This window comes from Anser anser, assembly GCF_964211835.1.
Source record: "Anser anser genome assembly, chromosome: 17".
Taxonomy (NCBI): domain Eukaryota; kingdom Metazoa; phylum Chordata; class Aves; order Anseriformes; family Anatidae; genus Anser; species Anser anser.
The window spans coordinates 5,489,075-5,515,439 of record NC_139738.1 but is presented as its reverse complement, the minus strand read 5'-3'; the positions used below and the strand labels follow the sequence as shown (position 1 = coordinate 5,515,439).

General features: G+C 51.6%; 1 protein-coding gene and 1 long non-coding RNA gene across 11 annotated transcripts in view; both read right to left on the bottom strand.

Moving 5' to 3' along the window:
• The window catches only part of LOC310883202, a 47,958-nt gene extending 44,143 nt beyond the window's left edge, over positions 1 to 3,815 (bottom strand). For both annotated transcript variants that reach the window (XR_014573369.1, XR_014573370.1), the window contains exons 1-2: positions 3,206 to 3,815; positions 1,893 to 1,984 (exon numbers count right to left, since the gene is read on the bottom strand). This is a non-coding gene — a long non-coding RNA (uncharacterized lncRNA). The remainder of the gene's footprint in view (positions 1 to 1,892; positions 1,985 to 3,205) is intronic.
• A 2,641-nt stretch (positions 3,816 to 6,456) lies between these two features.
• The window catches only part of DISP3 (dispatched RND transporter family member 3), a 138,277-nt gene continuing 118,368 nt past the window's right edge, over positions 6,457 to 26,365 (bottom strand). For 7 of the 9 annotated variants that reach the window (XM_083803143.1, XM_083803144.1, XM_083803141.1 and 4 more), the window contains 19 exons: positions 25,712 to 25,931; positions 23,946 to 24,082; positions 23,374 to 23,508; positions 22,987 to 23,147; positions 22,460 to 22,599; positions 21,540 to 21,685; positions 19,874 to 20,035; positions 19,311 to 19,472; positions 18,741 to 18,863; positions 17,967 to 18,103; positions 17,130 to 17,311; positions 16,553 to 16,683; positions 16,266 to 16,441; positions 15,156 to 15,282; positions 14,505 to 14,650; positions 14,027 to 14,186; positions 13,513 to 13,626; positions 12,351 to 12,517; positions 6,457 to 11,737 (listed from right to left, as the gene is read on the bottom strand). In XM_083803143.1, coding sequence (XP_083659269.1) covers positions 11,375 to 11,737; positions 12,351 to 12,517; positions 13,513 to 13,626; positions 14,027 to 14,186; positions 14,505 to 14,650; positions 15,156 to 15,282; positions 16,266 to 16,441; positions 16,553 to 16,683; positions 17,130 to 17,311; positions 17,967 to 18,103; positions 18,741 to 18,863; positions 19,311 to 19,472; positions 19,874 to 20,035; positions 21,540 to 21,685; positions 22,460 to 22,599; positions 22,987 to 23,147; positions 23,374 to 23,508; positions 23,946 to 24,082; positions 25,712 to 25,931 — 3,089 coding nt within the window. In that variant the 3' untranslated portion in view covers positions 6,457 to 11,374. The remainder of the gene's footprint in view (positions 11,738 to 12,350; positions 12,518 to 13,512; positions 13,627 to 14,026; positions 14,187 to 14,504; positions 14,651 to 15,155; positions 15,283 to 16,265; positions 16,442 to 16,552; positions 16,684 to 17,129; positions 17,312 to 17,966; positions 18,104 to 18,740; positions 18,864 to 19,310; positions 19,473 to 19,873; positions 20,036 to 21,539; positions 21,686 to 22,459; positions 22,600 to 22,986; positions 23,148 to 23,373; positions 23,509 to 23,945; positions 24,083 to 25,711; positions 25,932 to 26,365) is intronic. The other 2 variants (XR_014573366.1, XM_083803140.1) reach the window with 2 other exon arrangements.

The window sequence follows — 26,365 nt, the reverse complement described above, 5'->3', positions numbered from 1 at the left end:
GCAGCAGCTGGCACGCACAGAAAGCTCCATTTTCACCAAAATAGAAAGCTGCAGTCTCCAACCTTCCCCCTTCCATTAATGCTCTATTTAAGACAGTCTTTGAATGTCTGGATTACAAACCCACCCCCTTCCAGCAACCCCCTTTCCCAGACAGCCCTCCCCTCTTCTCTGCTAAATAGATACTAAATATAAATATATACCGGGGAGAACTCGTTGGGAAAAACAGGGGTGGGATTTTTTTTAAAAGCTTCTCCCTCCTTCATCTAGGATGAAGAAACACACGCACAGACACAGAGCGCCTTTGTTGGCTGCTTTCATGGCTCCCAAGTGGGAGCTCGTCCGCTCACTGGCACGGCTCCCGCAGCTGCGTGCAGTGCTGCCTTACCCTCCCCAGGAGACCGCCGGCCCCGCTGCTGCTCTCCTCCAGCAGACCGCAGCCCTGCCCTGGCAGCTCAGGCGACGAACGCAGTCATGGTGAAAGAAAAACTGCCAGCTGAACGCTGGCCCTATTCCCCGATCCCCTAGTGAAATCAATCCGGTCGGAAGAATTCCTGCCTGCTGATATGCTAATATTTTAAATAAGCTTTAATTGGCTTCCAGACGCTACCAGTGTCACTTGCACACCCGGTGCCAGTCCTCACTGCTGTCAGCCCCATTGTGCTGCAGCTCACACCCTGCACCTCTGCTGTAGAGCCCCCAAAAGAAGAGATGCCAGTCCCCATTGCTCTGCTCGCCCCATTTGTGACCTGAATATATTTCCTTTGTTGTGAAATCACAGCACCACCTATTCCAATCATTTCACAGTTACCATTTACAAATAGAACACCACTGTGGTGGGGGAGAGCAGGTAAGAAAATTCAGCAGTCCTTGCGGTCGGAAAGAGCGTGAAGGGCAGGGAGCGTGGGTGAAGGCACATGTAGGAGATCCGAGTCACATAATCTTTAGCCAGCCAGTACCCCCCTGCGGCTCCTGTAGGGCTCAGTCCGAGAGCCCACTGATATCTCTGCAATGACTCCAAACTGCAGGTAACGTACCTGAACCGTCTTGAGCCTAGGACAAGAGCTCTGCAGTGCTCTAATTGTCTTCAGCTCCTGCTACAGCAGATGTATTTGGCCAGCACATCCTCCTCCTCCTCCTCGCTATCCCTGAATTCTGTTCCCTGACCCCCACATCCCTCCCAGCTAATCCACTGTGGAGAGAAGGCAGCATAACCCAGAGCCTGCTGCAAAGCCCCTGGCAGCTAAGGCACCAGGGAACCTCAAAGCTGTCTCTTACTAGGTACAATGCAAGGCCTTGCCAAGATCCCTGGGAACATCTTACGTTTTATGTTTATTTTTCAGCGTGATCATCAAGCAAGACAGCGAAGAGACTCGTCGCCATCCATCACGAGCTTCATTGTTTAGTAATAAGATGTATTACCCCCTTGCAGCAAAATAACACTCCAGCCAGAGCTCCCATTTGTTATGATCTGGCTGACTGGGACAGCTGTTCGTGTCAATGCTGTAAACACTCCATTTGGAGCAGAGACAGCAAGTTTTAAGTGCTAATAAATGGGACTGCAGGCTGCTGAGCGCACACGAGGTTAGTGGCTAGTCACCACCAGCCCTCCCTCACGGGGCCCCTTGCTCATCCCTGCTCCGCTGCTGCCTGCCCAGCTCCAACGCCCCCCTTACGACACAGCACAGGGGAGCACAGCCCTGCCTGCCCCGTCCCAGCTCCATCGCATGTCCCCAGCCAGCTGCTGCGTGGGCCGGGAGGATTCAGTGCTGGAGCAGCAGGGGGATGCTGCTTCCTCAGCTCGGCAGGCATGGGGTCAGCACAGCAGCGCTAGAGGAGGAACTTAGGTGTCAGCGCGCATCTGGAAGTAGCTGTGTCTGCTTTTCTGCACTCACCTTTATCAGAAGCAGCCTCAGCAGATCAGACAGAAGGACGAAAGCTTTCCAGAAAGCACCGGTGGACTTCTCCAGGAGCATATGATGCTAACCTAGGAGAACAGGTTAAATTAAATGCTTAGCTTGGTCTCTGATCTTGTGCCTTCTGTGCTTTCCAGGGTTGGAGGCACGCTCTTATCTCCAGCCTATTACTCACTTCAGCAACTGCTCAGCCCTAAACCTAAATCTCCAAAGAAGCAAAGGCCCAGCTACTGGTGGCAGCTAGAAGCTGATAACAGCATACTAGGGGGGGTCAGAGATGATCTGACACCACACCACATGCCTAAGCACATGCTGGGGCTGTTCAGAGCACACTTTCTCTTGCCACATGAGCTTGACCATGGCCAGCCTAGCACCTGCCCCAATGAGTGCAGTCTTCCTGCATTCCCAGCTGGAGGCAAGAGCCCTGGGACACTGTGAGGGTGCCTGCACGCACGGTGCTCTCACCCTGGCTGCACAACAGCTGGCACAGCAAGGGCAGAGCCTCTGCAGAGCAGCCTTCAGTGATGCACGAGGGCCTTGTGGCAGCATCCATCAGTGGATTTCAGAGGTCACAGCCTCACACATTAGACACAGATGTCACTTCCATTTCTACAGCAGAAAAAAAAAAGCTTAAAGTCACAGACAAAGCACTGGCAAGATATCTTGATTTATCATCGCTGTCATTCTAGGGATTCACAGTAGCCTGAGTTTACCCTTCAGCTCCTTCGAGAGGTACCTGAACAATAGGGGCAGGGGACAGGTCCCACCTCTAAATCTCTGAGGAATTCAATCCTTCAGGAAGGCTGCAAGGATTAAAAAAAAAAAAATCAGCTCTCCAGTCTCTGCAGCAGCTTGAGAAACTGCCACCAGGAGCAGTTCACCCCCCAGAGAGCATGCAGTGGGAGCACTGTGAACCAGCCAGAGCAGCAGAGCTAGCTCAACAGCACTCGCAGGAGAAAAAGCCCCTTGGGTTTTCACACAGTTTGATCAGACCCACAATCTCAGCTGATTGCAGGCAGCAGTGTCACTACACCCAAGGACCTGGACTGAGTCTAGACAGAAACAGATAAAGGCACGAAACACAACCAAAGCACCACCATGCCACTGCTTTCTCTTGTGCAGCCTTGCAGCTTACAAGGACTCTGTCTGGCCCAGAACTTTCCACTCTCCAAACAGAGCTGGAAAGGAAACCCCACAGGCATCAGATCCTTCAGCAGCCTTGGGCTGCAGCACATTCAGGAGATTATCACAATCACAGGTGACACTCTAGGAGATGAACCACAGCCGCTCACCCTCTCATGACAAAACTACGTTGTCCATCAAGCAACCCCCTTGAAGCAGAGCAGAGCAGCAGTGAACTCATCACGCTCCTGAACACCACCACGGGACAGCCTGAGCCTCTCACTGCTCTCCCATAGCACAGAGCTGTTCTGACAAGCTGTGCTCAACACTGAGACAACAAACTTGGGTCCAGACTCAGGCATTTGTAGGCAATTAGCTTGTGCTTTGACTGCTTGATCAGCTCACAGCTCTTTTTTTCCCCCCCTTCTCATTTGTTATCTGCAAATAACTCAAGGGAAGCCCAGGCTCACACCTTGAAAAGGGCCCCCAGGAGCCAGCACAAGCCAGCCAACAAGTGGGGAGTGGGTTCAAGAGAAAGGAATCAAGTCTCTGCTGCTCTTTGCATCCAACACAACACAGCCCCTGGGAGCTCAGAGGCCACCGGCTAGAAAGGCCTGAAGTCCTAACGCAGACACACAACCTTCCCTCGCTGTCACCTTGTACTCGCTCAGCACTAAGAGATTCCATTGAAAATGCCATTAACATTTAAGAAAGGAAAAGAGCATTCTGCACAACCCAGGCTATGAAAAAACCCAACCCCCTCCACATCTCTGGGGTCAGCCTGGTATAATAAATAACCTCACAGCACCTCATCTGGGTGGGGGAACTTAGCCACCAACAGCCCCCACCTGCAGCGATCTTTGGTGATGGTGAACGAGAGTGCCCACACCTGGAGCTGAGTCCAACACCGAACATAAGCTAACAGGTGTTAAAGTAAAGCTGTCAGTGAGAGCTGCTTGCCTTTCTGCAGAAAGAATGGAGCCATGATGCTCGGTGCCCCTTCAGCGGCTGGATGCCCTCACTCCTACCCTCACCCTGGGGACTTCGAGGCTGCCACATATTCTGGTGGAAGAGGACATGACCCAGCTGCCCAAAACCAGAGTCACTACAGGCACCACGACCCTTCCTCTCCGACGTGCCCCCCTCAGCTAGTCAGACATGCAGCCACACGGCGGTATCCTGCCTCCTGCCAGGCCTTATCCACCCCTCACAGTTACCTCAGGACTTCATTTTCCAGAAGCAGAACATTTCATGTTTGAGGCGGAGGACATCTCTGCTGTCTGCCTAAATCACAACCTGCTTGTAATTTAATTCAACCTCCTCTGCTGCCCGTCGCAAGCAGGGGTTTACGGCGCAGTTCACCAGCTGCTGCCTTTCGGCCCAGCCAGGGCTGCGCTTCAGCAGCTGACAACCAACCCCCCTGCTGAAGGGCTTCTGTGCCCCACGTTCAGGTGTGAAACCCAGACCTCCCAACACCTTCCTCACCCCAACCCAGCCTCCCTTTGAGAGGACTCCTTTGCTGCTTTTCTCCCTACCATTGCCCACCGAGGTGCTGCCCAGCTCCCTGGCCCTTCCTGCTGCACACAACGCCCTCAAGCATGTTCTTATGCTGAGCTCCTGAGTAAGTTTGCTCTGACCTGAGAGGAAAAAATAAAATAACAAGAAATAGACATGGTGTGCCAGTACTTAGGAACACAATGCACAAGCCTCCCACTGTTTTGGGCTTGTTTCACCTCCTGCAAAGGCTGACAGCCCCGCCAGCCCACGCTTACACCATCCTCAGGCCTCGGGGGAGCAGATAAAATCTGTACAAACAGCCCTGAGGATAAGAGAGGAGCACCCACTCCTCACCCATCTGTTGGGGCACTCTGTTCAGCAATCGGGTCCCTGGGATGTGTCACCTGCAGGGTCACAAAGCACCAGGGAAGGGGCAAGGGTGACCTAGCTCGTGGCTGAGCCCCCAGAGGGTGTGGGAGTGGGCAAAGCACAGGGGAGACACAGCACACTGCTCTTTTCGTGTGGTAAAAAAAAGAAAAATAAACATACCAGGCTGGTTTTCCTCAGTGCAGGTGAGTCAGAGGAGCCGGTGCAGGGTTTAAACACTCCCTATCTCCAAGTTATGCCGCCTGCCCCAGCCTGGTACAGGAGCACTCACCCGGCGGCAGCAGCCCCTCAGCAACTCTCCTCAGCACGGCCGCTGTGCTTTCACTGCACCCTGATGGAGCAATGGCTGCACCTGGGCTCATGCCTCTCCTCACACCAATGCATTGTGCAAAGGCGTCATGCATCGTGCACGTTTGCAGCCCTCCCACCTTCCTCCCATACACCCTGAAGTCTGTCAGCCACAGGCATGCGACCCTGATAGGAAGCAGCAGTGCCCGCACCCCCTGTCCAAGTGCCAAAGGGCAGGATCTGTGATGGTTTTTCAGTGAGGAGGTGGGTTTTTCCTTTCTGAACCACTGATTTGGGGTTTGGGTTTGGGTTGGGGTGGAGGGGAGCTGTAGGAGGCACAGCTGCAGCACCCCAGCGTGCCTAGCCCTGAGTGCTGCGGGGTGCTGAGGAGGTAACGCAGACATCGCTGTGCCATAGCTTGACGGAAGTCCAGGGGGATTTGCTGCAGGTGATGAAGACTTCACACCAGACGTGCTTACCTGGAAGAAGAGATGGGGCCGTGCCAAATGGCAGGCAGCAGGTCTCAGAGCACGGGCCGTCAACGTTGGCACAGGGGCTGTGCCAACGGCCCGCCATGGACAGGCTCCCGCAGCCAGACGGCAATTCCTTCCTGCCTCTGCCAGCTTGAAACGAACAGCGAGCAGCTGCTGCCCCATCTAATCCATCCTCCGAGCCCTTTCCCCTTTCCCAGCCCAGCAGCTATATACTGAGAAGCCACAGAAACCTTGCCTGTAACTTGGGCCGCATCTGTAGAAGCTTTTCAAGCTGAGGGCTTGAAAATGTGGGAGGTTGCTGCAGCGTGCTGGCCTTCCTGGTGTGCACACACCCAGGGGAGGGTGCTGCGAGCAAACCTCACTCAAGCATGGCTGCAACGAGAGGTAAATGCTTGGCACTCCTCTGCGTGCATCGGTTCAGTGCGGGCCCAGGAGGTGTGGGGTGGCCGCTTGGTCTCACGGCTGCATTTTGCTGCTGCAACATGGCATGGATGGAAATCCTCAGCCAGAAGTTCATGCTAGGCCTTGTGGTGCCACAGGAGAAGGGAGATGAATCTCATTCTTGTGGGGTCGGCACGATCTTCATACACTGGCAGAAGCACGGTACGGATTGGAGGAGGAAAAGGGCTCCAGAAAACCTGGACAAAGCTCCATCTGAGCCAGCCCTCCTCAAGGCCTGTGTAGGAGCTGGACTGTTTGTTGGCTTGTCTGACGTGCAACAGTGACAGGGTGACGAGTGAGGGAGCCAAACGAGCGAATGCCAAAATCTTTTATTTACAACAGTCTCCAAAAATCAAGGAACACTGAAAATAGTGAGGGTAGGAGACGACTTACAAAAGTAACACGCGTACGTTACCGTTGGGAATTGTGCTACATCACTCTGAGAACCAACACTCTAAGGTCTGCACAAGACGCGGTGAAACGGCAGCGCCTCGGGGTGCTCAAACCTCTTCTCCCCAGCTCTCGACCCATCCTCCCTCCCGTTTGCTCTCTTCTGCTCCCACCTGCAAACCTTCCTTCTCCTGGCCATGGCCCTCCCATCCCCTCCAGCAGCCACCCGGAGGAAGAGCGGCGGGGATGAAGGGTCCCACACCACACGACCACCTCCTGGGGATGGAGACAGGCCGTGAGAGACTTCCAGCTTTGGGACCCTAGGTCTAAGCCAGGGCAGAGGAGTTGGCAGAGGCCTTTGAGACAGCATAACCTGTGAACTGTGGCTTGCACGCTGTGCGGGGTGAGCAGTGATTTCAGAAGGAATAACCGAGAGACTGTGTTTGCCCTGCCTGGCTGCAAATCAATCAGCGCAGCTTCACTGCTGGACAGCATGGGAGGATTTATATGTGTTTAGGGGGTTTATAACCTTCCAGGAGGGCAGGCCACTCTGGTAAGAAAATTCAGTGCAGGACAAGCAAAAAGAATTAGATGTTGTGACATAAAGCAACATGCCAGTTTGCTCCAGCGGAGACAAAGCCAGGGGTCTCAGGAGACCCCTGCACCCAGACTACCATATCCGTGCTCCCAGCAGCTCCGTGAGCATGCCCCATGTCCTTCTTGGGGATAATTCGAAGCTGACTTTGCTCTGGCACCATTTCAGGTCCAGCAGGGATCGAGAACACAGCCCAGCACAGCCACCAATTCCTTTCCAGGATCTGCAGCCTTTGCAATTGCCAGGGTTGGTGGCCAGCCCTGATGTCCCTGTTGCCTCTACAGACTCTGTAGGAGCCCAGCACCTCAAGAGCCACTGCAACAAAAGGAAACAAATGGAGCAAGGAGACCTGGGTCCATTTCTTCCTCTGACGCTGATCTTTGCAAAGCACATCAACTTCGTTCCTCCTCACTCCAAAGCTGATTTAGGCAAGGCTGCTGTGAACAGGGGCTCTATTGTCTCACCAGTGTCTGTGGGGAACCCTGAACTCACTCAGCAGCTCTCCTGAAGGCAAGGAGCAGCAGCAGCTCTGCACGTCTCAGTGCTTCAACAACGGGGAACAGTGCCCAGGGCTGCACAGGAGGGGGCTTCTGGTCAGGACAGGACCTGCTCCATTTTGTAGGAAACTACATTTACCAAATGTCATCCTGAAACATTAACATCAGCTTTTCAGAAGGTATCCTTCAAAACCGGATTTTACCGGGAAAAAGAAGAGTGGGCAGCTACCAAATATTTCACTGCAGTGTGCTGTAACTGAGCACTTGTATACATTTCTTTTAAAGTGCAGCAGTGAGATTGTTTTGGAATGGAAAAACAGTGCATTCGCCTCCAAGTAAGGCTGGGATCAAATATTTCCATGACACTGGGCTGCTGTGTTCAACTGTTTAAACATCAAAATTGGCAGCTTTGTATGAAGCATTTTAGCACCTTCACTTCCTCTGTCCAAGAAATTCTCCCTAAGAAAATCTCCGGACAGTTTTAGTCCAGCCTCCGTGAGCATCTTAGGCAAAAGCAGCTAGCACCGAAAAGGCCGAGCTTTGCTCAGCAAGACAGGGCCCAAGAGATGGTCTAGGCAACAGAAGAGTCATCAGAGAAAGAAGATAGGCAGAGATGTGGGAGGAATTAATTTAGGGCAAGCATCTGCTCCCAGAAAAGAGCCAGACAGGTGAGCCCTTGCTTTTTATTGCTGCAAGCATCTGCCTCAGAGCACTCATTCCCAGCAGGGCTGTCAGCCCCACCTTTGCATTTGCTCAGATAAACCCATCCATTTTCTTACCCCTATAATTTTATGAATATTTTCTAATGTCAAGGGGGACGCTGTCTACATGGAGATGAATGTACACATCTGCCACTGATTTATTGTCTCCGCAGATGGTTGGGGAGATCAGGGTGTTGCAAACATTTTGGGGAAGGACAGGCCCTGCCTCTATGTCTCTTTCACTCCGTAGCATGTGGAGAAAACACCAGCCGCCCTGACCACAGAGCTGTGCAGAGTGAAGTGGGGACAAGGGGAAATATTTACTTAGATCTTACAGACAAGTGTCATGACCATGAAGTTGTCAGCTTACCAATGTCCAGCGGGTCCTTGCACTGAAAAGCTTCATCTGGGATCATCTCCTGGCTCTTCTGGCATCTTACTACAATCTGGAGAAGTTTCTCCTCCTTTCTCTGCCTCCGTCTCCTCGCTGGATGGGCACAACCTCCTCAGTATGCTTTTGTGAGTCATCCGCTACAGCTCTGCACTTACCTCAGGCTCTCTCATTTTCCTTTCTGAACGAGAAAATCATTCAGAAAGCGAGGGCAAGGTGATGTTCCTGCTCCTGCTAGTGCCAGCCAGCCCTACGGCACTGACTGTGCCTGGGCTGGCCAGGGAGGAGGAGGGAAAACGGCAGCCTTTCCTCTCCCCTGCCTGCTCCAGAAAACGGGACGGCTTCTGCCAGGTGCTAACAACTCGGTTATTTTTATCTGAGATCAGACAGTGCCAGATCAGACCTGAAACACCAAAGGTTTTCCACTACTTTGAAATTAACCTTTGCTTTCCAAGAGTGGCTGAGCATGGTGTGCCCAGCATCACTCTGGAGGTGAGCGACTTACATAGCTTCTTCATAGTGATCAAAACCACAGGACACCTGGGGCCTGCCTGAATGCGCTTTAAGTTTTACAGGATTCAAAGCAGATCTATGCCATGCCTTAAAGACCTTTCAACGCTTCTCCGTGCTCACAGAAGGAGGGACTTTCTGCAAGGCAGCACTTAGCACCTTCCTCTCTTGCCTGCTGACCTGGAAATATCCATCAGCTTTAATCACCCAAAGGAGGTCGAGCTGCAGCCAGAGCACCCTAGGCAGCAGCACCGGGGCTCCCTTGCTCTCCCCCTGCAGCACCCACGTAGATCTCTGTATATCATCAGCACGCTGCCCTCCATGCTCGCTGCCACGTAGCGGTGCTCAGGGCACCACCAGTAATTAAATCTGGAGAACGGACATCAAGGAAAGCAGGACTTGCAGATCAATGTTGTGCTGTGATGCACACAGCAGCTATCAAAGAAGCACTGGTTTAGGAGAGTTTAAAAATACTTCCCAGAACCATTTATTCATGGGCACAAGGTTCATCCTGTAGGAACTGGGACAGACCAGAGGTAGGGGCCAAGAAACATTTAACACTGCAGAAAAAGGTAACTCAGCTGCGCTGTGGAGTGGTGAGGAAGAAACTAGATCTGGTCTGCTTATGCTTTCACCACCTTCACTGCCTGCAGCAGGAGCGCTCTGGATTTTCCCTGGCATCAACAAGGCCCAAGGAGATTCCTGTCCTCACACTCCTCTCTCCATCTGATACCTTTGGGAACCTAGTTCAGGAACAAACATCTGATCCGGTTTCAGAGGGATGGCACGATGTGAAGGCGTAAGAGACGGGCAGGGATCAAAGCAGGGACTCAGCGAGCCGCACAGAAGCAGCTGCTGGTCTGTCCCAGCAGCACAGCCCCAGAACATCGCTGGCGCTGGGGACCCGCTTCCTGGCATTTCCATTTTAAAAAGGGGGTCAATCCAGACAGAGAATGCAAAGCCACCAGGGACACGGTATCTGCAAACGAATGAGGACTCAGGCTGCTTTCTGGCCACCTCCCTCTGCTGGCATCCCTGTAAATAATGTTTAATGCATCTCCCAGTGGGCCTGACCCCTCCCCCTCTGCTGAGGACCAGATGCGCTGCATCTCAATGCACACACTTAGTTATTTCAATTTTAAGAATATGATGGAATCAGTGATGCTTAAAATGTACTTGTTAATGGCACTAGTTTGCAATTTCATTTTACTTTAATATAAACCATCTGCTGTGAGCAGGCAGCAGCCGCAGGCTGAAGCTCTGCTGCCTTCTTGTCTGCACGAGGGAGGGGGGTCTCGGAGCTGTCACAGAGGATGCACCGCTGTGTGTCCGTGCATGCTGCCAGCTTCGGGCTCTGCCTGGCCGCAGGGCTTAGCTCGCCCCCAGGTTAAGGGCTGGCTGCCAGGTCCAAGAGCAAAAATCGTTGCAGGGAGCTGAAGGCCTTCTGTTCTCTCTCCACCATGAAGAGCAGAGGCAGTGACTGGTGAGGTCACACAGGGAACAGGAACTGGGACTGCCCAAGATCTCTAGTTTTAATCCCACAACAACCCCAGTAAGGGCTGGCTGGGAAATATGTCCCGTGCAATGAGGTCACTGCTGGCCACAGGACACAGCAAAGGGGTCCGGACACTGCTATCCCTCAGGCCTGTCCATCAGCTCACTGCTGTTGCAAGGCTCACGCAGTGATGCACTGGCCTGGCAGGGGGCAGGACATCACCTCAAGAGCCACTGTTTTAATGCTGACCCTGGCCAAGAAGAAGGTAAGGACAGAAGGGAAGGTTTCTGAAAGGGAGCAGAGGGCCTGACTTCTCCCCTTTATCTCTGTGGTTCCAGAAAGCTCTGTTCATTTAAAAAAAAGAAAAACAGAAAGAAATTTGAGAGAAGGATACCTCCTCCCCTCCTGCTGATGGGCTGAGGAATTCCCTGGGCAGCCCTCACTGTCCGTCATCCATCCATCACTACTGAAATAAATACAAGTTTAGAGCAAAACCTATTAGAAAATAAAGTGCATCTGGAGTTGAAAAACTTCTGGAAAAAAAGGGCTTTTTTTTTCCTCTTTTTTTTTCTTACAAAAAATATCCTTTAAAAAAAAGAAAGAGAAAAGAAAAGGGAGCAAGAGGACAGAGCGTGTGGCTCTTGGCGTAAGGTCTACAGGGCTGTCCCGTTAGGGAGGGGGATGTTAAACCCGCTCTTCAGCAGGGCAAGGCAGATGCATAGACCCAGCAGGCCGGCGAGGAGCACTCCTGCCACAGCCTTGAGGCAGGAAGTCCTGCTCCGGGTGAAGGTGCCGGGCCCCATGATGCTCAGCAGGGCTGTGCTCACAGTCAGCGTGTACAGGATGGAGACCCCTGTGTTGAGGGCCACGATCTTCCCAAACTTGGCGAAAGGGGCGATGATGCAGAAGAAGAGGGGGACGGTGGCGATCCCTGTGGTGACGGCGCTGGAGACGATCGCCACTCCCACGTGACGGACTGCTTCAATCGTCCTCCACTGGCGGCACGCTGTGGGGTCCTGGCAGAAGGGACGGCAGCGTTAAGGGATTGTGGGGACAAATCCATCAGAGGCAAAGGCTGCTGGATTTTGTGCCTCCATCAGTGCCTCCTTTCAGCCATATCAGGCTGACTGCTGGGCCCACATGACAGCCACTGTACCTGGGGAACAGAGATCCCCAAGCTTTTGGGGCATCCATCTTCCCCAAGAGGGAGATGTTAACCAGGCTGGAGGAGGCCTGGAGGTCCAGCACAGCAAGCCAAAGTGACTTGCTGAAGTTACAGGATGAGTGGGGGGCTGTTCTCGTGCAGGATTGTCTTCAGTGGGGCATGAAAGGGTATTGCTTTGGACACAGGTGTGTCCAGTGGCCAGTGAGAGAGGGACAACCATGTGGGTTGGACCCTCGGCTGGGTTTACTGTACGACCATGTGGGTTGGACACCGAGCTGCTTACTGTCGCCAGGTACCCCAGCTCACATCAGTCTCCGACAGCTGGAAAAGCAGCAAGCAGCTCAGGCGTGCTGTGAGGTTGGCAAGACATCCCCCCTTGCCCATCATGCCTCGTGTCCCGCATCACAGCCGAGTGGTACAGAGGGCACAAGAGGACACAAGGCTGTAGGAGGAAGAGAGCTCACCTCTGTGTGGTGCAGTGGCAGGTTTTCCCCTGCCAGCAGGTAGCCCTCCACCAAGTGCACGCAGTAATCAACAGAGGAGCCAACGAGGATGGAGAGAGAAATGGCTTCCACAGCCCCCATTTCCCAGCCAGACCAGTACATGATGGTCACCACCAAGCAGACCACCCCTGCGTGAAAAAGGTCGCGTTAGGCAAGTTTAAAGGACGCAGGGAGTGCTGCCCAGCCCTACTGCTATGGCTCAGTCAGGGATTTTGAGATCATAGCCCTGCAGGTCTCCATGCTAGCCAGTTGGAATCTTGTACATGTCCTGCCCACAAAGGCAAACACCTCCCTCACCTTCCAGTGGCCATGGGACCATTCACAAAGGCACTCAGACCTGCTCGGAACAGCAAAGCAACTAACTGAAATGTCAGGCAAAAAAGACAGACTGATGCCAATCCAAACTAATGCTTGCTAACAGAATCCAAGCACAAGCCAGTGCGCTTATGTGCACTACAGGCAAGAAGGCCCTTTGTTTTGTTCGCTGGAGTTTACACACAGCCCGAGCACATGTACAGATTTTTCTTAAAGGCAAGAGTGATGTTTGTTTGTGAGTCATGTGTGGGAGACTAAGTGGTTTTAAAATGATAGATTTGATTTTTTAAACTGGGAAGTTTAGCAACACACTTAGTCCATAATACCGTCAAATCACCAGCCAGGGAGAGGGAGCTGTTTACAAATTTGCTTCAAATGCTAACAAAACGGCTAAAATATTCAGCTTTGAAAATCTCCCACTGCTTGGAAACAGCAGCCATGGTGCAGATCCTTGGGAAGGAGTGCAATTGTTATTCAGAACATGTGGGACTTAATCACATTATTATACATAACAGGCAGGGATGGCATTTGGGTAGCTAAACCCCTTATTTAAACAAATAGAAGGGATTGTGTAGATAAAACACACTGGGAATTAGACACACAAATCTGTTTTCCCAAGGAGGTTCCTGTGCATTTGTTGAGAGTTTCTCCCATTCACCTAGGTACATCAGGATTGAGTCCAGGAAAGCCAGAAGAGTTTACACAAAGTAGGAGCAATTCAGTTCAAATCACTGGAGGCTCAGCAGTGCCACAACCCAGCAATTTCAGAGGAAGGAAAAGCTTGGCACAATGGGATTGGTTTTTTTACCTAAAATGCTGAGCAGCACCGGCAGCAGGAGGAGGATGTGAGTGGTGAACACCGCCACTGCAGCCACACAAATAACCAGTGAGAGGATGAGACCGTACAGGGCACTCTGCACTCCTGGAAAAGAAAAGGCCAGATAATTTGAGTCTGGGATGGTGACAGCTGGAGTGAGGGGGGCACCGTGTCTCTGCTGGTGACAAGGCAGGCAGGGACTCCTGCTGGCACAGATGGAAAGGGGAGGATGAGAGTGGGAAGTGGGTGATCCAGGTCCTATTCTTGCCTCCCCCATCTACAGGGGATATTCCCTCGCCTCTATTTCCCTGGGCCATGCTTAGGATTTTGAAAGTATATGCTGCTTGGGATAGAAATGGGCTTTAGGACTTTGCACAGCAATGATAAGGGACTTAGCACAGCAATGATAAGGGATATAACTCTTGCCCATAATATGGAGCGAAGAGTGCTGTGAAGATACAGAGAGTCTAGGTTCCTCAGGGAGAGAACTATGGCAGTCACTTGCCTATAATCTCCATGAAGATCTGCTTCCAGTGCTCACAGGTCTGGAAACCATGTCGGAGAGCAGAGCCCTCTGGGAAAAGCTGGAGTTGCTGCTGCAGAAATGTCTCCCATTTCAGATAGTCAGCGTATGTCTGGAAGGAAGATTTCCCTTTGTAGGTTGTCTGTAAGAAGATTAACATGTTATTCTTGTGTCCTGCTCTCTGAGGCAGGGTATGCAAGGGTAGAGGTAGAACAAGCCAGCTGGAGAGCAGATGAGCAGATCTGCCACCAGCTCTTGCCCGAGCTCTCACGCTAAGAGCATAAGCAGCTACTTCTTAGCAACTCGTGAGTGGAGGCGTCTGTCTGCAGCCAGGCACAAACACTAGCAAGCACCAATTATGGCTGCAAATGAAAGTGGCCAGTGCAGAAAGAGCAGAGCTAAAACCCCCGAAGTCACGAGAAGAAACTGTCACAGGGATAGATGGCGATGACGTGCTCACCGATTCAAACGCCATAGAGATCCACTGCACCTTCCCATCCTTCACTCCCACTGCCCCATGAGAGAGCTGTCCAGGCAGCAGGTTCGGCTCAGGGATGTTCTTGCACTCAGGGTGCAACATCTGCAGAAAGGAGGAGATGCTATAACCTGGAGAGAAAGAAAGAGCAAGGGATGGAGGACAAGCAAGGGATGGAGGACAGGACAGGGAAAGGGAGCACATGGGAACAAAGGTGAAGAAAACAAGTGAAAGCTCCAGCTCTCACTTGTCAGCAGCTGCTTGCCCCTGCAACTCTGACTTGCAAAAGCACTTGATCTCAGCACCAGAGCCCTCAGCTGCTTCTAGCTTGAGAGGGCACACTCGGTGCCATCAGCACCAAACGGGACATGCCCACGGCTGTCCCCAGTTGTCAGGAAGCAGTACAGCCAGGCAGAGCTGTGCTGCAGGCAGCTCAGGAGAGCTGACTGCTGAGAAACCCTTCTCCTCCCTGCACCGTCTGCATTTATCACTGACTGGTGCATTCATTTCCTTTCCGTGCTTCATCAAACTGGAATCTGAAAGTTTAAGAGCCCTTCGCAGCTATGTTCCTCAGACTGGAGGGTGAGAAGCAGTCTGTGCCCAGGGACCCAGGATCTCCCCAAGGACCCCACGTACCAGAGGGCAGGCACTGAGCCCCTCCTGGCTTCACCAGCTCGGTGTTGCTGGCGATGGCTTTGCAGAGGCGACACAGGTTGCCAATCTCTTTGAAGAGGTCGAAGCTGTCATCATAGATAACGCTGCCCTTTCACAAGGAGACACAACAACAAGAGCACCACACATGAGGCATGTACACGGCAACTGGCACAAGGCAGAACCTGATCCTGGGCACACGGCCTGGGACCATCTTTTACAGACCACAGGTTTCTGCAGTGAAAAGAACATCAGACATCTTTGCCTCACCAGACAACCCAGGAAAAAATTACATAAAAAATAAAAAATAAATCAGGCAGTGTGACTGAAGCGCTGATGAGTGTGTGGCTACCAGGGCATGCCCCAAAACATCAGGGTCTGCCTAAGGAGAATTTTTGATTCTCTAGCAGTGCCCAGCACTTAACTCCAACTTTCTGCCCACCCCACTGCTTGTGTTTCATGCCGCCCACTCCAGAAGCAACAGGCAAAGGCTGATTCTGCACAGTGCCCTCAAATCAGAAGGCAAGAGGAACAGCAGAAAGCTGAAACGCATCTGCCAACTGACCAGAGCTGCATATAATTTTGCTGGGGAAAGGCTGGGAGTACGTCAAGGTACCAGATTTGGGAGATAAATTGTTCCTGAAAAAGTCACATTTAGGAATGTTTCTCTTGAGTAATTGATATGTATTTTTTCCATGTTACTATCTCATAATAAAATAAGCAATTACAGAAAAATATCTTGACTTTGTAGTGACATTTCCATACTGAGCTCAAGACGGGTTTGCTTCTAAAATCCCCAGGAAAGCCAGACTTAGACTAAAAATTAGAAGGTTAGATATTGTGCTCAGAAAGAGATTTTCTGAAAAGTCTGAAGTGATTTCACTAAAGGGCTTCTTCAACTCCATTATTCATGAATTTGTTAAACATAAATGTGGTTTTGGCTCATCACAAAGCTGCCACCTCTGCCACTCCATCTGTCTAGACTGCTGGACCATACTGCCTGGGCAGCAGAGATTAACTAGATAACATCCAGGGAGACCTTCCTTCACCCATCAGCCCCAGGCATGCCTGTCCAGCATGCCAGGATTTGTGTACCATGTCTCCAATGACGTGGTTGTCTGAACGTCCTGTGCGATTAATCCCTCGGATACCAAAGACCACAAACACCATGGCTCCTGTGTCCACCAGCGGCCGCACTGCTGGCTTCCCGCAGCCCGTGTTCATGCAAGGATTAAATCCAGAAGTCGCTGACAGCTTTGCTTTGGGTGCTGCTATCAAACACAGAAGAAAGAATGGTTACATCAGAAGAAGGCAAAAACCCAGCTGACTCTTTAGCCCAGTTAGCAACAAGACGTGGCTGAACAGGTACTCATCAGCCTTACCTTTCTCACTGGGAACATAAAGGATGCCTTTGGTGGGTCCGTCGGGGCTAGAGCTGAGAAGGCAGCCAGGAGGTGCCACACACACTCGGCCATGGTAGGGGGGCTTGTGCGACTGGGCGAAATACAGTTTCCTGTGCAACAAAGAGAGTTCATTATGGGAAGGCAGGTGTACTACAGATGTGTCCAAAGCACTACATGGAAAGAGACATTCTCGGGGACAGAGGGAAGGAAAAAGTGAGCAGCTCCAGGCTTGGATCCCTAGCCATTGTGCATTATATGCTGCCTGTTCAGCCCAAAACTTCAGGTGGGTAAGGGCAAGACAAAGACCAGCAAATTCTTTTTGCCACCCAAAGAAGCCCGCAGTGACAGTTCTGCATCTGGCAAGCCCCTGGCATATTGGTGATGTTATGGGCCTGCAAAATAACACGGCAAAGATGGGGCACATGTGCAAAAAGAACTAGGGCCAAGGATGCCACCAGCTGAGGTCAGGACTGGCACCGGACGCTACACATCCCGTATCAGCCATTCAGCTGTACTGCTTTTGCTGCCTGGCCTTGGGTGGGTTTGGGAGGGTTACCGCGTTCGCTGCTGCTCCTTGGCGGCCACATAGAAACTGAAGTCGAACTTCCAGCCTCTCTTGGTATCACAGGACAAGGTGGTCATCATCCACTTCCTGGGGCTCGTCTGCTTAAGCAGCCCTACTGTGGACACACAAGCTGTCAGCTTCCTGGTGAAGTTACCGAAAGGCACTCTATACACCTAAGCAATGGATTAATGAAAACAGACACTTAACTCCACAAGGTTGCAGCCTGTCACATGTTAGCATGTTAGCACACACTCCCCTCCTCCCAGGGCACTGGCACAACCACACGGGATGAGCGCTGCAGGCACAAACCCAGCCAGCCCCCAGCCTGCCTCCTTCCCAGGGTGCTGGGCAGCGTGTGACGGAGCCCCTCGCCGCCCCCATTCTCTGTGGCCTAGGCTGGGTGGTGGCTGCTCTGTCCAGGGTGAGGGAGATACGAAAGGCAGTTCTGCTGGGGGTGCCTATGCCCAGCGTGGCCTGTGAACTGTGTCGCCTGCTCACCAGCTATCTGGGCATGGGCAGAAGGAGGCAGTGGGAATCCAGCTGGTTCAGCTGCAGTTCCACTAAAGTAAGACCAGCTGATGATGCCAGGCCTCATCTGATCCCCAGATGCCCACACTTCTCCTATTGCTGACAGTACTGTGGCAGTGCAAGGCATAATCTCTAACAATGCCAGGTATAACACCCTCTGCGTTAGCTACCTTACTGCAATGCCCTGGATATTTCACCCTGAGCTACCCAGGGCCCTGTGGAGAAACAGGAGGCTCTTGTGCTCACCTGCTGAGTGCTGAACTCTTGATATAGGGGTCCAACATCCCTGGACTGACTCACCTGAAATGAAGGCACCTCCCCATCTCCCGGTGACACCATCTGCCAGGGGGCAGGGACACTGGCGTTGAGAGAGAATCTGTAGATGGCTGGCCTTCCCTTGCTTCTGGACTTGGAGATATACACAGTCCCCTGCAGATCTGGAGCAAACAGAGAGAGGACTTGAGGGCTAGTGGTACTTCTCAACCAGCAAATCCTACAGACATGGGAAGGGGGGGGTTCCTCTGGTCTGTTGTCTCCTCTGGGGCAGCAGGCGCAGCCTCTGCCTTCTAGCAGCACAGCACAGATTTCAAAGGATTTCATAAATATATCCTGAGCTGCAGTAATTCCTGATGGCTTATTGATTCATGTCAGCTCAGGACCTGGCCCAATAACTCTTTTATTCTCAAAATCCCCTGCAAAGCAGGCTAAATTTACTCTCCTCATGGCCTGCCAACAAGGCTGTGATACAGGAAAGGGATGCAAAGCTCTGAGCTCCTAGCCCTCAAACTAGTGCTCCTAGTGCTCAAACTAGGCAGACCAGAGGGATTTGTCACTAGGCTGTATTGCCACCTGGACTATAGGACCCTGTCCTGGAGAACAGTAGGCATTCGTTGGAAGGGGGATGGTAATGATGACCCTGATATATAACATCCAGCACCAAACCAGGGCTCAACAGGGCAGTGTCCAAAGAAAATTATTCCCCATCAGTTAGTCTGAGGTCATATGATTTATGTTTTTTGTTTGTTTGTTTGTTTATAAGATGGGGCCAAAAATCAGTCATCATGTCCCACTTACCTTGCTGCCCTGTATCACTTATGCTCCCTTTGCTTCCCCAAGGTGACCCTGAGCCTCTCTTCTTTTTTTCCAAGGAAGTTCGGATGTTGTTCTGCAAACTGTGGGGCTTTTCCTGAAACAAACCTGTCCAACAAGGTTACTCAGGGAGGAAAGAGTGAATGGCATGACAAAGAGACCTACCAGCCCTGCACATGCCACTCACTGAAGTAGGTAACACATCAGGGACTCTGCCATCTAACACCAAACCCTGAGCACAGAGCCACAGACCCCAAGCTGGTCACTGGCACAGTCCCTTACGAGTAAAAATAGATCATGTTCCTAGACTATAAAGAAATTAGCTCTAGCAGAAACACTCAGGCAGTTCCTGGCTAAAGCAGCTGTTCAAAGTACTCTACTCCTACAGACAACTCCACCATCCTACTCCCAGTATGTGCCTTCCTTCAGCAGGATCCATCCAATACCCAATGAGGTATTTTTAGAAATGCAGTCCTCCGTCTCATTTTCTAGCTCCCCCAGCTCAGGGTCTGGGCCAGGCTGCATCCCCTGTGTTCTGGGGGCCAGCACTCTCACCTGAGCAGGTAATGCAGGAGATGCCTTCAGCACTCAGGTTGTATTTCAGGTCTAGCAGCACCTGGATGTTTGTGTCTGGCCGGAACAAGACGGGAGCACGGCTTGCTGGACGGAGGCGGCTGGCAAAGAATATGGATAGGAGCAAAACAACGAGAAAGAGACCTGCAAGGAGAAGCCCGGGTAAGTGTATGGGACCCTGTGTGCATCTTGCTCTTAGGACATAGCAAGGGCATGGAGGAAAGATGCTATTTTTAAGAGGAGAAAGGAACAGCCCCTAAAGCACAGTGGCAGCTGGGCTTTCAGCCCCATGCCTGGATAACACCATCAGGAACTGTCATTTCAGACCTGAGTGAAAGGAGAGGGATGGAAAAATCTCCAAGTTCCTCATGCAGTCCCCTTAGGGACCGTCTGTTCTGGGGATACTCATCAACTGTGTTAGAAGCCCTCTATTAAGTCCCCCTTCTCAGTCTCTTGTCACTAATAATCAAGGCTTGGAGACGGATTGAGATGCTGTCAAACCCTCTAAAACCCATGCAGATGGAACATCCCCCCTCCTTGCTTACCCACAATCACCCATCTGCTCTTTACCGCAGACCACAGCACCCAGTGCTCCAGCAGCTCCTGCAGATGGGCTATCAAGTGACCTCGGCTGCTCTTCTCCACAGTGAGCTGCAGATTTTCTGGCATCACAGATACCAAGGGAACATCCCCCATTTCCAGGGAGACTAGAAAGAGAGAAATCAAAGGCAGTCTCAGTAGTCAGTGTTATAAGTGCCTCTCAGAGCTTCCTGCTCTCCTTCACAAAATCTCCTTCTGCGAGGTGCTGCACAACTCAGTCAAGCTAGGGTGATGTGATAAGACCCAGGCAGAGGCAGTGGCTTGCCCAGGATGCAATAGGAAGCATCTTTGGCAATTCACTGACATGTGACATCTATACTTCTAAATCTATAGCTCAGCTGAAAGCTTATGCTTCAGGTTATTCTTCCTCTGCCAGATCCCAGTAACATTGTGGATATGGGCACAAGGACACTGCACGCTTCTTGGGCCAAGCAGAATTTGTCCCTTTGTCCCACTGAGTACCTCTTGAAGCTAACAACACGCAGCTCACCTCTTCCTGACTACAGCCTGGCTCCTCCATGATCCCTCCATGCTCAGGGATGCCTAGGGAACTGCCCTCTTCTCTGCAGGTGAGAAGTGTTCACTTGCTCTAGTGGAGTCAAAGAGTGCCTGGCATGCTCTACAGCTGACCCACAAACCATGCTTGATCACCAGCTGGAACAAGCTGCTTTGCTACTTCATGAGTTACCTGATGCCCAGGGGCCCCCAGAGAAAAGCATCCTGCTGTTTGCTCTGCTCAGAGGGGAAGGAGTGATTTCCATACATTACCATCGCATGTGTCCCCAGCATACTAAGAAGACAGCTCTTGCAGTGCAGAGCCAAAGCATAACTGTCTGTGTATCAAATGCTGCTCAGAGCCCACCCTGCAGGGGGAAGGTCTGGGCACTGCCATGGGATCGATGGGCCCTCAGCCAGGGATGTATTTGACTCCAGTTCCACTCTGCTGCTAGGCCCAAAAGCTACTCTCTGCCCAGACCCATCCCCATTGTGGTTTTTAAAAGGAAGAGATCCTAGCAAGTTTTAAAAGCAAGTTTTTAAACAAGAGCATGAACCCTTAAGCACCCTTATCTTTAATCAGAGCTAGACGGAACATCTCCTGCAAACAGGTGGTAGGGCATTTCTGGGCTCTTTTTCTAGATTGCTTGCGCAGTCTCAGGCAACTCATTGCCCCCTCCTTGCCACGAGGGAGGAAGTGCTGTGAGGAGGTCATGCTGGAGAATGACAACGTGTTCTCTTGCCTGCTTCCCAAATGCAGCAACCTGAATGGCAGGGAAGAGGGGAGAACATCCTCTACTTGAAGGTGAGCCATCCTGGTGCTACGGATTCAGTGTTTCATGGCTACATCCATGTGTCAATTGGTGATTCCCAGCACCAAGTACAATCAACTTTAGAGCCAAGAAGATTAGCAAAGCAGTTAGCAAGCATGTATCTGCAGCCACTGAAGATCTCAAAGCTTCCTGCAGCCACCAGTGAGCTCAGATTTCTACCTACAACTTTTGTGACAGCATCACCTCCTGCTTAAAAGCAGGTGAACTGAGCACGGACAGGAAAAGCTCCAGGACGGACAGGACAGCATGGTTCCCCTGAAGGCACTACACAGCAGGCACATACCAGGCTCCTCCTCCACGCTGAGCAGTGGGATGTCATCATCGAGATAGGGAAGCGTCTCTCGGCCTGCTCTGGAGGTGGCCTCGGAGGCAATGAAGAGATCTTCAGCCAGGTGCAAAGCACTCTTCTTGGTGCACTTCTGACTGCAGCTAGATTGGGGCAGAGGAGGAGACAAAGGAATGAGCTTTAAGTCATGTACCCTGAAGTTACCAGTGGTCTCCTTCAGCAACAAGGAAAGCAGCAACAGCCTGCTTCAATTGCTTGGAAAGAGAACAGGCAGTGCCGTGAGCAATTTCCATTGCTAAGTGCTGAGAGGTCAGGGACTGAGCTGCTACAGAAAAGCTGTAGGAGGCTGGGCTGAATAAACAGAGCAGGGCTGAGCCACAAACACTGGGCACTGAGTGACGGCAGTTTCAGCAGTTCATATCCCTGCTAATGAATTAAATCAGGCCAGGTCATCTGCACTGCTAAAGAGCAGGGGAAGGGAAATGTGCTGACTTCCAAACACAAAGCTGCATGCACTGCTTTTGCTTGCAGGCAGGAGCAATGTTGATCTGTCTGCTGGGCTTGTGTCTGCACAGCCTGAGGATTGTGGCTGTGCAGTAAGTGCTCTGAGGACACAAATGGCTCCAACACTTCATGGGATTCAACAAAGAGGTATGACCGACATTTCTGAGCCCGTCTGCTGGGTGGCACCTCCGTGTACACCAGGGAGAAAGATTGGGACCCGGCCCTTCCATTTTGTTTTGATCTGGAAGGGCAGCAGTTATATTTTTCTACCCTTAGAGAACAGAGAATGGCAAAACCAAGCTATCTGAGGGGGATGAGGATGACAGAGAGGATTGGGTATGGATTTGCATACTGTCCTGGCCATGGGCTCCAGCCACAACTTCCCACTCACAAACGGAGGCTCCAGAACTCACCTGGTTTGACAGGAGCTCTCTAGTGGGGACACATAAAGGGTCCATATTCCAAGAGCAGCTGGCATGGTGAATAGCACAGCTACCCAGCAGCAGGACACAATCAGTGACATGAAAAGTCCAAAATCATGCACAGCTGGTATCTGCATGAAGACAGAGAACATGGGGCTGGGATCAGAGAAGTGCTGGGACAGGAAACCTAGAGAGACAGAAGGATATCTGGAGGAACCTGAGAATAGCTCATACTGATCTCAGTCATGGTAGTCAGCAAACCGGGAAGGAACGGAGCTGAGTCAGAGCCTGACAGCCACTGGATTCCTTCTGATCAATGGCACAGGAAATATTGCCATGGATGCGGATACAGAGAGAGTGTGTACTGCTTTTGAGCAGGCAAGAGAGGGCCGTCTAGGGAAAGTAAGTCTGGCATGCCGCTGTGCTCAGAGGGGCAAAAAGATGGTACTGGCAGCTTCACTCTCTTTTAGAGCCTTTGGAAGAAACAGAAAGCCCCAAATCCCAAAACTGCAGCATACCTGAGAGAAGATGTTGGCAGCATATGCTGCAGCTGTGGTCAGGGAAGTGAAGAAGGTGGCCTTCCCCGCTGTCTGGATGGTGTGGATCATGCGCAGCTGCACGTCCTTCAAGTGTGTGGCTTGGCGGTAGGTGTTGATGAAAACAAAGACATCATCAACCCCTAGGGAAAAAAAGAAGCGGAGTTCGATACTTCACTCACACTAGGGACACATGTACTGAAAATCTAATTTCCCCTGAGCTTCTGATCTGAAAATCCTCCCCTTACAGATAATGGAGGGAACGGGCTTGAAAATTTCATCTGCATTTCTCACCATCACCTTCCTCTCTCCTGCAAGCAGCAGTTATGGCAAGGCAACACAGGTAGGTTTGAGTAAGGATGTACTTACCGATCCCCACGATGACGAAGGCAGCCACACCATTAAGTATGCCCAGGTACTGGATCCCAAAAACCACGTGGTACAGGAACAGAGCCACCAGACAGCTTAGCCCGATGCTGGCAATGCCAAAGAATGACAGGAACACTGTAGGAGGAAAAAAACGTGGAGAAAACTCTACTGCTGGCCACCCTCAGGGATTACAGACACCTCCCACCTGCCCTGCTGTGGTACTGGCTCCCAGGATTGTTCTGGGGAGAAAGAATAGCTCAGGGCTGTAGGAGTACAGCTTGAAGACTCCTTCCCATGAGCCCCATCCACAAAACTACATCAGCCTTACACCAGAGTTAGCAAGAGAGGAACCCATATCTCATTCCTGTTCTTCTGTGAGCTTTCCCCCTCCTTTGCCCACAAAGCTCTCCTCTGCAGAATCAAGACTTCCATGACTTTCTGCACGCTGCTGTGCCACAAAGCCAGGTTGGGGCCAGGGCATCAGAGCCTCTCCTGGGGCTTGCCCACAGACACGGGAAGGCACGGCACATTTGGTTTTACGTGAGAGCAGAGCAGCTCTGACTGCAGCCTACCTGAGCAGGAGGTGAGGATGTAGACCAGGACTGCTATGCAGCTACTGCTGATGAAGGCCAGCAGCATGTCATTGTTGAAAGTCCTCCTTACTTCGTAGTCAAACAAATCCGTCCCTCCATACAGCACCTGGACTTTGCTAGGGTGGGAAGATACGAAGGAAGAAGAGTAGGCAGCGTTGAGTGTAATGGCAGCAGAGCCAGGGGATTTAACAAAGCACATCATCTGCCCCAGGGCCAAAGGAGGTCACTGCTCTAATAAACTTGGCAGTTCTCTGAGGAAGCAGTGAACTCAGAGCAGTGAAAGCAGGTTGAACTAGATTGCTGCTGGAGGTAAAGTTCACACAAGAAGGAAGAAAAATAAAAGAGCAGGTCCAATATTTTTAAAATTCCTCCAGTGCCTGGTGGGTCTGTGACACTAATAGACTTCTTGCTGTCAGCAAACAGCTTCTGAAGCCTCAAAAGGCAATTCCATCTAGAATCCTAATCATTGCTTATTATATTAAGCACAAAGGTAATAACCAACGGATGCAGGCAGAGTTAGAGCTTATCAGGAGCCATATGATTTACCAGCCTCTGCTTCTGGAAGCAGACTCTGAGCGGAAGTAATCCAAGATAATTTAAGCAGGAGTACAATAGCTGTGCACCGTAGGAGACTACCAGGAATCCAAGCTTTAGAACTGAGCCTTGGCCCCAAATTCCCTTTTGACTTCTCATAGCTGCAGCCCACTCTGCCAGCCCATTGGTGAGAACAAACACTCGGTGGATGCTTGTTTTCAGCGCTAACAAGGGCTGACTGCACTTCACTCTGCTTTTGAAGATCAGCGTCCCTTCATTCTGGGACCTATTGAGACTCAGAGCTGCAGAGAGCTGGGGACTGAGAAGCTGTACTGCCTTCCCCCAGCTCTCTGGGTACTGGGCTACCTTTTCCTTTTGATCTGTTTTACCTTTTCACTTCCACAAGCATTGAGCAAAGCTCTATTTGACAAGAGCCATACAGACCAGATGGTGAAACAAGTCTGCACTTCCTGAAACTTATTCTGCTCTTACATTCCCCTCCTCATCCCTCTGTGCAAAGAGTGGACACTTCTGGAAGGATTTCTGCTGGCATGAGCAAAAGCAGAACCAGATGCACAGGTTGATGCCCTGAATAAGGGCCATTTCACTCCCTGCACCACATCAGCTGGGGCCAAACTCAGACCAGGAAGGCAGAGCAGTAGCTCTGCCAGAGCCAGTGGGATTGGACTTGTGAAATGGAAGCAAACAGACCCAATGCCAGACAGGGACTGAGCAGAAACACAGGCACTGGATTCAATCTTTGGCTTCCTATCAGTCTCTCTACTGATGTCTCTGGCATATTGCTGCAGTAGGAAGTGACATTAAAGGGAAGCATATGACTGGTTTTCTGCCATATGTCCCCCACCTTCATTCACAGCATTGTGCCACAACCCAACTTTGAAGATCCTTTTTCTCCTTCCTCTGGAGCATTCCACCTTGGCCACTGAGACCGACCAGCAGTGTGAGCTGGCATGGCAAGCCTTCTGAGCCTAGAGCCTTCCAGGTGAGACTGGATGCTTCAGGGTTATCAGAATTGAGCAGACCTTTCATCCCACCTAAACCTTAGGGCCTTTTACAAAGGCCCTTTTGTAAACCTTTTACACCCTGAAGGATCTATTCCAGCCACTCCTTTAGTGCCACAGCAAGCACCATCTTCTCCAACCTCTGTTTTTTCCTGCCCTCATCTCCTCCCTGTCTGAACACACCCTCACCTCGTGGACTGCTTGGCCAGCATGGCCACGTAGGTGACGACAAAGCTCTGGAACTTGCGGCGCTGCTCCTCCCAGCGATCCTCCACTGAGTAGTAGTTCGGCAGCGGCGCCCCAAAGAGGATCTCACTCCGCAGCAGGGAGCTCTTCATGTTCTCAGCAGACAAGCCCTCGTCTACGTACCAGTAGAACTCGGGGTGGGTCATGGCCAGCTCCAAGGATCCTGCAGGAGAAAAGTGCCACTTCTGTTAGGCCCTGCTTAGCTGACCTGGCAAGAGCCGGGAGTTACCTTGTCTTTCAGAGTGGTGCTGACTGCTGCTGCCTTGCAGGGAGCAAGGAGGGCTGGGGAAAGCTGGCTTGCAAAGACTCACCTTGCCCTGCTGCTTTGTGCCTCTGCCTGCAATTCTGCCTATGTGCAGATCCCCCCCAGGGACACATCTTCCCCTGACTGTGATCTCAGCCACAGCTTGCGTGCACGCATCTGAGCTACGGCAGCAATGCATGCAACACCCCCATCAACACCCCCACTGCAGAATGCGCTTAGCTCTCTCATATTGGGCTGTGACCTGCTAGCCCTGCCATCTGACAGAGTCAGGGACAAGGAGATGAGCACACACTCCTCAAAGAGATGCTTGTAACAATACCCTCAGTACCATC